Raw genomic sequence first — 12,781 nt, forward strand, 5'->3', positions numbered from 1 at the left:
ATTTCAATTATCACTTATAGTATGATGGTAAATTTGTACTTTAACCCAATTTTGACACATTTGTATACTTATATCGTGCTCATGTCATTTTTTAGTGCTATAATTATATCGTATTTAAAATTATCGAGCCCAATTTCACGGGAGTAAATTTAACTATTTAACTTTACCTGAGGAGAGGGAAGATGATCCCAAATGTAAATTGCAACTTCATATATGCTCCTTTTATATCATGCAAACAAATATGATAATCAAGATAGTGCTTTGCGTCCATTTTGTTCAAAGAACAAAAAGATTAAAAACTATATATCTATATATATAGATATATGCTTTGAGCTTTAATTTATTCATTTGTTTTCAGAACATGGATAGGCCATGAAACAATCTGGCCAGTATCCTGATAATGCGAGAATATTTCAACAGTTTCCAGGTACAGTAAATCGCGGAAATAATTCTTTTGAGTATAAATTTGCAAACACAACTGCCAAACAGGCAAGAATAAGGAGTAAAATGGTGAAAATGAAACAATCAGATCATTCTCCCAATAAACTGAGAATATCAGATACCTTGTCGGTGTAATAATCTGGTTTGATACTGTTTGAGGGGTCATCAAGAGTGGACTGTGTTGTTACTCCTGAAATTTTAGGCATTGCAAACATTAGAAAATATAAAAAAAACCTAAGAAGATTCTTAGTTTAATGGTCTTAAGAACAAGAGATAGCAATAAACCTGATAGAACAAGCAGGGTTTTGCAACCAGCATTTTGTCCAAATAAAATGTCAGTATCTAGTCTATCACCCACCATGCACATTCTAGATGTAGTTAAATTAAATCTGCAAAGCACAACACATCAGGGAAAAAAAGAGATGATCAGAATAAGTAAGGTAAGTGTTCATCAGTATTATGCACCAAAGAATCAGTATCAGGTTTGGTCATTGTTCAATCAAGCTCAAGCAACTTGAGCTATCAAACGAGCCAAATTCAAGTATTCTAATGCTTGACTCGAGTAGCGAATCTTTTATTTATAATTGTGATAAATTTTTATAAATAATAAAAATAAATTTAAAGTTACAAAAATCAGTAATATAATAAACAATGAAGAGTATATAGGTCAGTTCAAAAGTTTCTCCCAATTAGTAATAGAAAATCTCAATTTGAACTTAGACACAAGCTCGAGTGTCATAGTTGAGTTTGAAGTGAGCATGGAAATTAAATCCATGTCTTACTATATAAACAAGCTTTTAATCGAGACTAACACCCTAATTTAGCGAGCTCAAGCAATTCGATTTTTATCCCGAATCTAGTTAAGCTTTAAAAGTGAAACTTCATCAAGTTCAAGCTGAGTTTCGAGCCTAAAATTTCAAGTCAAGCTCTAGCTTCTCAAAACTTGATCTCGGTTCAGCTCGCTCAGAAGCACTCAACATAGCAGGGTTTTCTACCACGTTTGTTCCCAAACTGTGAACGTGCCATTTTCATTTTAGTGAGGTGCAAGCGAAATGAATTTTAAGAGCCTACCACCACTACCAGTCAGATTCATTCATAATTGAGCAACAGACATTCTCAATCTTCACATGCACTATATAATACTACCTGATGCTAATCACTTCAGAAGTAAACTCCAGACATTTAAGTCCATATAAATGCAAATTAGACAATTTTTCATTGCTGGTTGGTATATATACAGAACTAGTGCATTAAAATAACTTACTTCTGCAATAAAAAGTCCATCATGAAGGTTGAAGGTTTTCCAACTACAATGGGCTCTTGTTCCGTTGACCCACAAACGGCAGCAACCATGCATCCCGCACCTGCAAATATAAACTAAGAAATGAATGAAGTGGAACTCTCAACCAAACTGAGCAGTAATCTAATTTCTTTACCAGGCCACTCTTGCAGATCAGTCATGTGTCCAACTGAATCACGGTTCGTAGCAATAAAAAGACAACCTGGGTTCTCACGGATGCAAAGGGTCGCATACCTGCCAGTTGCAAATATTTTAAAGAAAGATCAAAGACTCCAAAAAGCGCTGCCATGTCTTACAAGTTAACTCATCAGATCTGAAAATAGTTTGTTTAGACTAGGCTTTATACGTTTAATAGAAGGCAATTATTAGCATTTTCTACTCATCTAGCCAAACATTGTAACCTAAAATTTCCTTGGTGCCCCTAAGCTAACTAGTATTTAACTAAAAATGACCCCTCAGATATATTTTAGGAGCAAAGAAATCATATTTTAAGTTTAACAATGTGCTGAGATCAATAACGTAGATGCATATACAGTCAAAATACTTTTTAGAGGTAAATATAACACGAAACTTGGGAACATGTGCTACTGATCAAGGTAGTGAAATATCTAATAAGACTGTTATTAGTGTTTGTGATTCAAAACAAAATATAAATTGCTCAGCAACGAAATCTATGGGGAATAGAAACTGGTTCTAAGTTATTTTAGGGGACAAATTTCAGAGACAACCATAAGTTTAGAAGACGTGCTATTTTTCCCCCAAAACCAAAGCCAAAGCAAGTAGCCATCCACTTACTACGTCGTTCAAACACTACATTCTCAGTGCACTTGCACAAACATACTCGAGAAGCAAGCATAGAAGACGTCCTAATCTCAAATATTCATAACATCATCAACAAGTGAAGATGGAATTTTTAACTTACTGAAGTTTGTAATAGTTAATATCTGGATCTAATCCAACAACAACTGCTCCAACCTGAAGGTAGAAGTTACGAAAATCATGGAAAAAGAACCAAGTGACACACTCAGAGAAATTGTAGGCAAGATGTTACATTACATCTTTATCATGCTCAAAGAGACAATTTGATTTCCACTGAGCCCTTTTTTCTGCATCTTCCTGCAACAATATTTCCTCTAAGCACTTAAAATTCATTAAAGCAAGAGATTATGATGCAAGAAAAACAAGCACGGTAGAATCAAGGAAAAGATTACAATGAAAAACAAACAAAGACACTCTAGCAAGGCAACAAGCAAAGGCAAGAATAGCAGTCCAGCACACAAACAGCATGTCAGTTGTTAGAAAGATGGAGAAGAGGATGTATTCCTAATCCAAGGTCATGAACTGGAAAACAAAATTGAAAAGACTAAAAAAGTACTGGGCCACCAAGAGCTGTAAATCCAGCAAGTTGCAACTCCTGTCCTATGCCTTCCCCGCCTATGACATAAACCTGAAATACAAACAAATTATAAGTAGTGTGCAAAAGATAAAATAAATAGAGGTTAAATATTCATTTGCCCCCTAAATATACCACTGATACTTAAAGAATAAAAAATGGTAATTAGATACTTAAAGTTCATTCATCATGTACTTTGGTCCTTTTGATTAACATCAGTAATCTAACAATTGATGAGGCATAAACTAACACTCGATTATGACACTTGGAAAAATATATTCATCTTTATTTCTAAACAAAATTTTTTATTTTTGAACTTAAAGAAAAAGAAAATTGGAAACACAAAAAATCTGTGTGACAAAATGGGAAGAGAGGGAGAGAGGCTGGGGAAGCGCAGTGCAGAACTCTTGTGTGGTTTGTTGGTAGAGTGCAGGACTCTTAGCCTCAATGACTAGGAACCTAACCTTGACAATTTCATTTTCAACAATCAAAGGTAAAAAAAAAGACAGAGCAAGAAACAGGGAAGGGGGATAGTTAGCTGGAGATATACATATACTGATAGTCTGACACTTAACCGTACAGTTTGAGATGAAATTGAACTTTAGGTATTTAACTGTGAATTTTTATTCTATTAGAAAAGAAATGGTATTGTTCAAGGACAACTGCATATTCTGGCCAACAAATATACTAGAAGAAAAGTTATGCTGCAAGAAAAGGAAAATATAAATGAGGCAAAAATTGCATATTCCATTTGGATAGAGGGTAACAAGAACAGGGTAAGCAGGATTTAGCAGCCAAACATACAGTCAAGAGAGAATAACACTAAGATAGAGAGACTCAAATAGCAACCACAACACTGTGTTAAGAGTCATAATTTTTCAATTTCAACTCTTTCCATAGCCGATATTTAAAGTAACTGGCTGCAGTAACATGAATATTCCATTTGGATAGAAGGTACCAAGAACAGGGTAAGCAGGATTTAGCAGCCAAGCATACAGTCAAGAGAGAATAGCACTAAGAAATTATAAAGAGATTCAAATAGCAACCACAACACTGTGTTAAGAATCACTATTTATCAGTTTCAACTAGTTTCCATAGCCGATATTTATAGCAACTAGCTGCAGTAACATTCATTAGGTTTGCAACAACAATAAACATAATGCCAGTGAAAACGCATAGCCGCTACTTAAATCCCTTAAAATGTTTAAGGAGGGAAAAAAGAGAAAACAAGAATAGTAACCTTCTTGTGAGGAGGAAACTGGTTGACCTTCAAGTACATAGCAGCAGCAAAAGAAGACGAAAATATCTCATCCTACAAATACAATAGAACAATCAGGAAAAAAAAAAGAGTTGTTTCTTTTCTTTTCTTTGTAAAATTAGTAACATTTGAAGAACCTGATTGACAGAAAGTCCAAGAGACTGAAACTTGTTAGCATATTGGATTCTGGACTTGGTAGAGTTGTTGGTCACGAATACCAGTTTCTTCCCCTATTAATCAGATAATAATATTATCGATCATTTCACAAGGATGAACCATAGATTCAATAATCAAATGGAAAGCAAAGAAAGAGTGAGAGAGAGACCTTGGATCGAAGCATATCTAACGTCTGTGGGACTCCATCGATCAGCTTGTCGCCTTTCCAAATAACACCTGCAATCGCATCGTTACCTTTTATTCACTGCAAAATCCAATGAAAGACAATGGGAGTAGAAAAGTGCGTGGAAATGGAACCATCGCAATCGAATAGAAATGCGTCGACGGAATCCAACAGTGCTCTCGCGTTCGCACAGCATAGAAGCTCGGCGGCGGAAGCAGCAGCGACGCCGCTCATTGAACTCGGATTCGGATTAGTAGCCTCCATTGATTGATCCTTGTTCCATCAACGCATCAACAACTAATGTTACAACCCTTTTGAAATCCTACCTACCCATAAAGAAAAAAGAGTAGGTCCTATAAAGATAAGAAAAATGTACAGGAATGGTAAAATATTCCTAGAGAAGAAGGTTACGCAACTAAGAACACTACTTTTAGCTAATGCTATAGTTTCATCAGCACAATAGTGAGTGCCTAAAGGTCAGCTATCTACCTCGAAAGATCAGTGTTTACAGATTGGTCAATTTATTAATAGAAAGTTTTTTAAAGGGTAAACTACACTTAAAGTCACTAAACTATTAATAAGTTTACATTTTGGTCACTCAACTTCAAAAAGATACAAAATGGTCACTGAATTATTCAAAAATTTTCATTTAAGTCACTGAACTATTCAAAAGTTTTTATTTAAGTTACTAGGCTGTTAAGTTTTTTGATAAACTACACCATTATAGGTAAGTTTTCGTTTTGATCACTTAATTAAAAAAGTTACAATTTGATCACTACTTTTTTTAAATTATTTTTTGATCACTTGGTTGTTAAGTGACATTTTTTAGTTGGTATAATAACAATTTGGATCCTCAACTATTATATTTTCTTGGTAATTTGATTCAGGTTCTATATATAAATTATAAAAAAAACTCAAAATTATTTATTTAAAAAATAGTATATAAAAATTCTAAAAATCTCGATAATGTTGTTATTGAGAAACTAAGATGTATGAGAAATAGAGAAAATTATCATTTAATAGAATGTAATAACAATTTAAAAATATAATAACACCAAAAAAAAAGTTAGATCATTACATGCTTCCTCAGTATTTCTCGAAACTAGCTTAGTAATATCTTCAAATCGAGTTCATACCCTTAAAAGTGCCCTAGATTAATACTATAGAAACTTGTGAACTTGACTATGATACTAATTTTTTTAAAATAAAAAAAATATAAAATAAATAGCTGGATAAAGGTATCAATTAATTCTTATATTACATAATCAATTAATACTAATTTACTTGGATTATATATGCTAAACTTGGGTCCGGTTCGGCTCATATTAAGTTTTTATTATATTTTTATATATAAAAAAATTGAAAAATAGAATATATCAGAAACACTAAAAATATTAAAATAAATGTTTTCCAAACAATTGAAAATAAATTTAAAAAAAAATTATACTTAAATAACACTAAGATAAATACAACTTAACAAGTAAATTCCTCTAAAATAGTAGTAAAATTAACAATAATACAAGAGTTATATAATATCCAAATAATAACAATAAAATAATAAGCAAAACTGTGAGAAAATAGCAGCAAAAAAAACAACAATTTCTTTTTTGCAAATTTGAGTTGGGCCGAGCTCGAGACAAAAAATTTTATCAAGACCCGATTGTTTTCTAAACGAACCCTTTTTTTTGCACAAACTAATTTTTCAAGCGTATATTTTTACCAAAATCTTCCTACTTTTTGTACGAGCCTTAAAAACGAGCCATTCGGGACACATGAACAAATCTACAATGTTACAGCACTTGTAAATTTCTTGAAACCATCTCAATTTAAATTCTATAACTGACAAGTCTGAATTAAGAATGGTAGTCCAACTTACTTTAAAATTTTGGCATTTCTTCGCTTCAAATGTTAAAATTTTATGTAGATTAAAGGAGTAAACCGGGGGCAAGGGTGGTCTTGCTCTCCCTAAACCTTGTAATCTTTTTAAATTTTTAAAAGTTATAAATAAATTTAATGATAAATTTGTATCTTAACCTTCAAAAATAATATTTATGATTTATTACTTTCCGTAAAATAATTTTCTGAATTTGCCCTGAAATCACTTGATGATTTTGCATTTTACCCATTATAATGTTATACCTATCTTTTTAATATATATACTAAATAAATATTTAAAAAATAGATTCGAATCCTAAAATCGAAAATTGATTATTAAAAAAAGTGAAGTGAAATGAAATAAGATTGATGAAATTAAATGGGTTGTGTTGGATTGTAATTCCTAATCCAAATGTTAATAAATTAAGGGTTCTCATTTTTGCCAAAATTGATATTTTTATCTAAAAATTAAACCAATGTTGGAATTTGAAGGAAGAAATACTTATGAGGAGTAATTTATGGAGTAAAAAAGTCAAACCTTAAACGCACAAAGGGCAAAGCAATAGCAAATTGCAATTTGTAACAGGTTCAAAAGTCTCCCTCCTTTCTTAATTCTTTGTTAAACAAAATAAAATTAATTAATTAATTAATTAATTAATGAAGTAAAAGTTTCCTTCTTTTTTGGATTTGCTTTCGTAGATGATCTCATCTTTTTCCTGTTTTTGACGTTTTTTGTTTGAATCTTTGTAGAATATATAAATTTCCCAGATTTAATCCATTTTGTAGATTCTTTATCAATATAATTTATTCTGTTTGCGTGCGTCCATTATTTATTTATCGTTATTGAATCTGTGTTTTGTCTTCTTCTCCTTCTTCATCAACCAATGTAGCTTTCTGGATTTGTTATTTCTTATATGATTAATTAAGGGGATGCTACTGGGCATTGCCTTGATTCTTCATAAATAATTAAATAAAAAATTGAACAGTTTTGAGTTAGATTTGAATATTAATGCTTTGGGGATTTATCCCTCTGTTTCTTTCCTTCTCCCAGATATGGAAGAAGGGGAATTGACAATGATTAGAAGGAAATAATAAAATGGCGGCATTGTTCATTCTTGGGTATTCTTGCTTGTATCAATGACGGAAACAGTGTTGATCAGAATTGGATTGGGGGAGTAATAGCAAATTTGGATCATCTTTCGATTGATCCCTGAAATAAAACCTATAATAAAAGAAAAATGAAGCTTGTGGTGGGCGTAATTGAAGCAAGAAACATACCGGCAATGCATTTAAACGGCTTCAGTGATCCATACGTGAAGCTTCAGGTAGGAAAAAAGAGGTATAGGACCAAAGTGGTGAAGAAGACATTGAACCCCAGTTGGGGTGAGGAATTCATTTTCAAAGTAGAGGATTTTAAGGGGGAGCTTCAAATCTCTGTGTTGGATGAGGATAAGTTCTTCAATGATGATTTTGTGGGGCATGTTAAACTTCCAATTTCCCAGGTTTTTGATGCGCCCCAGAAATCTCTCGGCACTGTTTGGTATCCCCTCCACCCCAAGAACAATAGGTCCAAGAACAAGGATTTGGGTATGTTTTTTCTTTTTCCTATCTTCATTTTTCAGCATTTACAGAACTTTAGTTGCCTCTGTGCTAGAATTTTTATGTTTATTAAGGGTCTCAATGTCCCTTTTCGAGTCTCGAAAAGAGGTTAATTAAGTAGTTGGTGTGGGCTAATGCTTTACTGATTACCAAGAATTATTGTTCTCTTTCAACCTTGGGTACAGGTGAAGTGCTTTTAAATATCTATTTTCAACAAAAGAGTTCTTCCATGGACATGAGTTGTAATGGTGATAATGCATCATCATCATCAAACTGCCCTTCTCCTTTGAGACTAGAAGATAGCGTGTCTTCCAAGGAAGAGAAAGATAAATCATTCAAGGAAGAGAAAGAGAAATCATTATCACAAAAATCCCTAGCAGGTCGTATTGCTCAAATCTTTAACAAAAATTCTGACACTGCTGTGGCTAGCTCTACTGCTGGCATTGATTTGACTGAGATGCCTGAAAATTCAAGAGCTGATGTTGCTGATGAGAAGCCTGATGATCAATTATCCTCTGTGTCATTTGAGGAAGCAATGAAAACAATGGAATCTAAAGATCAGGGAAGTGAAATTCCAAGCAATTTACCTGGAGGAGTTCTTGTGGATCAACCATATGTGGTTTCGCCTGCGGAGCTAAACTCTCTACTTTTTTCATCTGATTCAAGTTTTCCTAAGTCATTAGCTGAGATGCAAGGATCAAAGGATCCACAGCTAGGGCCTTGGAAATTTGAAGATGGTGATTCCAGCTTGAAAAGAGTTTATACTTACATCAAGGCACCAACCAAAATGATTAAGGCTACGAAAGTCACCGAGGAGCAAATGTATATAAGAGCTGATGCAAAGAGTTTTGCCATTCTAGTAGTTGTGAGCACTCCCGATGTTCCATATGGGAGCACCTTCAAAACTGAATTGCTGTACTGCATTACTCCTGGGCCTGAGCTTCCATCTGGAGAACAATCTGCACATTTGGTTATTTCATGGCGAATGAACTTCTTACAAAGCACGATGATGAAAGGTATGATAGAGAATGGAGCTCGACAAGGTCTAAAGGAAGGGTTTGAGCAGTTCACTACTTTACTAACTCAGTCTGTTAAACCAGTTGATTCAAAGGATATTGGTTTAAACAAAGAACAGATTTTGGGATCATTGCAAGCTGAACCCAAGTCAGATTGGAAGTTGGCGTTCCAGTACTTTGCTAATTTTACTGTAGTTTCCACAGTTTTTATGGCCTTGTCTGTAATAGTTCATATCTGGCTAGCTGCTCCTAGTACAATTCAAGGACTAGAGTTTGTTGGGCTTGACTTGCCTGATTCAATTGGCGAATTCATTGTGTGTGGTGTTCTGGTTCTTCAAGGTGAAAGGCTGCTGCAGATAATCTCACGCTTCATGCAGGCCAGAGCTCAAAAGGGTAAATATTCACATCTAATTAGAACTCTGCTCTACAAGCAAGAAGAGTGGACGATTTCCATGTTTCATTTCCTGTTTTTCTGTCTTTAATTTCCTTTTGCTTTTGTCTCTACAACAATAGGAAGTGATCATGGAGTGAAAGCACAAGGGAATGGATGGTTACTAACAGTTGCCTTGATTGAGGGAAGTAATTTAGCAACTGTAGATTCAAGTGGGTACTGTGATCCATATGTGGTGTTCACTTGCAATGGGAAATCTAGAACCAGCTCAATCAAGTTCCAGAAATCTAGTCCCCAGTGGAATGGTGAAAACTAGATTGCCCTTTGTCTATGTTTGAATTCAGTTTGCTTGTTTGCACTTGCATCCTATATAATAATGATTCTTTTAGTTTCTTTAGATCAAAACCTTTCAAATTTTGTCCAAGAATTATTTAAATCTTACTTCAATCAATTGCTTAAATGAGCTCTTATCTTTGCAGAAATATTTGAATTTGATGCAATGGAAGAGCCTCCTTCCGTACTGGATATAGAAGTATTTGATTTTGATGGACTTTTTGATGAAGCTACATCCTTGGGACAAGCTGAGATTAACTTTTTAAAATCTAATATATCAGATCTAGCTGATGTGTGGATTCCTCTGCAAGGTAAGCAGGCTCAAGCATGTCAATCTAAACTGCACTTGAGAATTTTCTTGGACAATACAAGAGGTGGACATGTAGTTAAAGAATACTTAAGTAAGATGGAGAAAGAAGTGGGGAAGAAGGTAAATAGATGGCTATTCTTCTATTTAGTTTCACATGGCCATGAATGAAATGTTATTGTCCATTCTTGTTATCCACTTACAAGCAAATGATATATATTTGCAGATAAATCTTAGGTCTCCTCAAACGAATTCAGCCTTTCAGAAACTCTTTGGCCTTCCACCTGAGGAATTTCTTATCAATGACTTTACCTGTCACCTGAAACGGAAAATGCCTCTTCAGGTTCTGTTTGTTGGGCTATGTAATCTTTTGTAAAGCTCCCTTATTTTGTGGTGTTTGCTCTGAGTAATTAATGTATTGCATTTGTCCCTTTTTGTTAATCTGCAGTTGCATCTATGCAGGGCCGCCTGTTTCTGTCAGCTAGAATACTTGGGTTTCATGCCAATATATTTGGGCACAAGACAAAATTCTACTTCCTTTGGGAAGACATTGAGGACATTCAAGTTTCTCCTCCTACTTTGGCATCAATGGGCAGTCCAATTATTGTGATAACTCTCCGTCTAGGAAGAGGACTGGATGCTAGACATGGTGCAAGGACACAAGATCGTGAAGGCAGGCTGAAGTTCAATTTCCAGTCATTTGTATCTTTCAGTGTAGCTCATAGGTACTTATATTAACTGTGGTTCGTAGGCAATCAAATGTGAAACTAGTTCCAAACGGGGATTTAAACTGCAGTTGCAATGTATATTCGGCCATGATGTGTTTATTGTGATTGCAGATGTATCATATGCTATTAAGTTAACTGCGGTGAATACTGGTAATAAATATAGGCGGTGGAGAGCATGAAACCGCTAAACGACTGTAACATTGATGTGCAGCCTATTTAAATCCCCAGTCCCATGTATTAAAGATCTACGATGAGAAAAAAAAGGGTTGTGAAACCCTTGTTGTCATTTCTTTGACTTGCAAATTTTTTGTTCACTAGGACAATCATGGCACTGTGGAAAGCCAGGTCCTTGAGTCCAGAGCAGAAAGTGCAAATAGTTGAAGAAGAGTCCAAAACCAAATGCCTCCAAACCGAAGAGAGTGGATCCTTCTTAGGCCTGGAGGATGTTAGCATGTCTGAGATTTATTCAACTACTCTCTCTGTTCCTGTAAGTTCCCCTTTCTCTCCCTCTATAGAACTAGTTTTGCTGCAGTATGCATCCCGCTAAGAACCTTCTTTTTATACCCATCTTGTGTCTGAGGTACTTCAAGTTTTCCCGTTATAGCTTTATCTTTAGGATGCTTCACATCTAAATGTAGTACATTTATGGATGTGTTGCATCTGATGATGGTAAATTACTTTGTTGGTGATTCAGATTAGTTCCTTCATAGAGATATTCGGTGGCGGTGAAATGGATCGTAAAGCTATGGAGAGAGCTGGCTGTCTTAATTATTCTTGCAGTCCGTGGGATTCAGAAAGTGCTGATGTATATGAGCGGCAAATATATTTCAGATTCGATAAGCGTGTGTCCCGTTTTAGAGGAGAAGTGACTAGTACTCAACAGAAATCCCCACTTCCCGATAAAAAGGGTTGGCTTATCGAAGAAGTAATGACTCTCCATGGAGTTCCACTTGGGGACTATTTTAACGTATGAATGCAATCGAAACCAAGGATTTTCTTTGCATTATCGGTTACTTTGAGTATTAAACTTTTCAATTTTTTGCAGCTTCACCTAAGATACCAAATCGAGGATTTAAAAGCAAAGGGATGTTCGGTGCGAGTGCTTACTGGAATTGCATGGTTGAAAAGCACGAAGCATAGGAAAAGGATTGCCAAAAACATCCTCTCAAACCTAGAAGATCGCTTAAAGGAATTTTTTAGATTGTAGTATAGACAGGATTCGCAGATGAATGTCGATATCTCCTTACTGTAGTTTACATGTTGATTTTCTTTAGTGCTTGTTAAGTTTGCATGTTTGAGATCTATCCAGAGTTGCATAGTAGCCGCAATCAGGATGAGTATCTCGATCAAGTCAACCCCAAATTTTTCTCAAAAGCGAATGTGACAACCGGTGGCAGGCAGGTTCCTTGGCTTTGGAACCTAGCAGTGAATGTAACCCTTCATTGAAGCAGACCTACCAAAGGTTTACTTTATGAAAATAGAGGTCTGTTGAGGCTCTTTTTTTTCCTTTCCCATTTCTGGATGAACATATTCATTGTTGCTCTTTTTAGGAACACTTCGAACTGTATTTTCTGTTGTACTTTGGATGGAATTGTGAAGAGCAACTGTTGTTTCTTTGACAAAACTGCTCTGTAATCATACTTTAAATGCAAAAAAGAACATACATATTTAATAAAACTTGTGCTGCTGCTGACATGCTGATATTTAGAGGATCTTAAGAGGAGCATACATCCATGTATGTATTTCTATAGTGCAATGGAGCTCTAGTATATTTTTGTTCTAACATAAACTAAGCATTTG

At 34.8% G+C, this 12,781-nt stretch overlaps 2 protein-coding genes across 2 annotated transcripts; one reads left to right on the top strand and one right to left on the bottom strand.

The window, feature by feature from the left end:
• Positions 1–292: 292 nt before the first annotated feature.
• LOC107960141 (phosphoglycolate phosphatase 2) lies at positions 293–5,241 on the bottom strand. The gene is made up of 11 exons (XM_016896417.2): positions 4,867–5,241; positions 4,718–4,785; positions 4,530–4,622; positions 4,375–4,446; positions 3,117–3,188; positions 2,798–2,857; positions 2,664–2,716; positions 1,878–1,975; positions 1,706–1,805; positions 727–830; positions 293–631 (listed from the first exon to the last, which is right to left on the bottom strand). Exons 1-11 carry the CDS (start codon positions 4,994–4,996, stop codon positions 531–533), a joined length of 951 nt encoding a protein of 316 aa, XP_016751906.1. The 5' UTR covers positions 4,997–5,241; the 3' UTR covers positions 293–530.
• A 1,832-nt stretch (positions 5,242–7,073) lies between these two features.
• LOC107960140 (C2 and GRAM domain-containing protein At1g03370) lies at positions 7,074–12,674 on the top strand. Its single transcript, XM_041116473.1, has 10 exons — positions 7,074–7,193; positions 7,659–8,194; positions 8,392–9,615; positions 9,736–9,918; positions 10,093–10,376; positions 10,480–10,596; positions 10,716–10,978; positions 11,300–11,468; positions 11,676–11,948; positions 12,027–12,674. The coding sequence occupies exons 2-10, from the start codon at positions 7,846–7,848 to the stop codon at positions 12,186–12,188; spliced, it is 3,024 nt and encodes a 1,007-aa protein (XP_040972407.1). The 5' UTR covers positions 7,074–7,193; positions 7,659–7,845; the 3' UTR covers positions 12,189–12,674.
• The last annotated feature ends 107 nt before the right edge of the window (positions 12,675–12,781 follow it).

Source organism: Gossypium hirsutum, chromosome A06 (assembly GCF_007990345.1).
Source record: "Gossypium hirsutum isolate 1008001.06 chromosome A06, Gossypium_hirsutum_v2.1, whole genome shotgun sequence".
Taxonomy (NCBI): domain Eukaryota; kingdom Viridiplantae; phylum Streptophyta; class Magnoliopsida; order Malvales; family Malvaceae; genus Gossypium; species Gossypium hirsutum.

Coding starts and splice junctions, on each gene's coding strand:
- LOC107960141 (XM_016896417.2), bottom strand. CDS start 4,996: ATGGAGGCTACTAATCCGAATCCGAGTTCAATGAGCGGCGTCGCTGCT. Junction 4,447..4,529: donor TTGGACTTTCTGTCAATCAG/GTTCTTCAAATG, acceptor TTGTATTTGTAG/GATGAGATATTTTCGTCTTC. Junction 1,976..2,663: donor ATTAACTATTACAAACTTCA/GTAAGTTAAAAA, acceptor TGCAACTGGCAG/GTATGCGACCCTTTGCATCC.
- LOC107960140 (XM_041116473.1), top strand. CDS start 7,846: ATGAAGCTTGTGGTGGGCGTAATTGAAGCAAGAAACATACCGGCAATG. Junction 10,377..10,479: donor AGAAAGAAGTGGGGAAGAAG/GTAAATAGATGG, acceptor ATATATTTGCAG/ATAAATCTTAGGTCTCCTCA. Junction 11,469..11,675: donor CAACTACTCTCTCTGTTCCT/GTAAGTTCCCCT, acceptor TTGGTGATTCAG/ATTAGTTCCTTCATAGAGAT.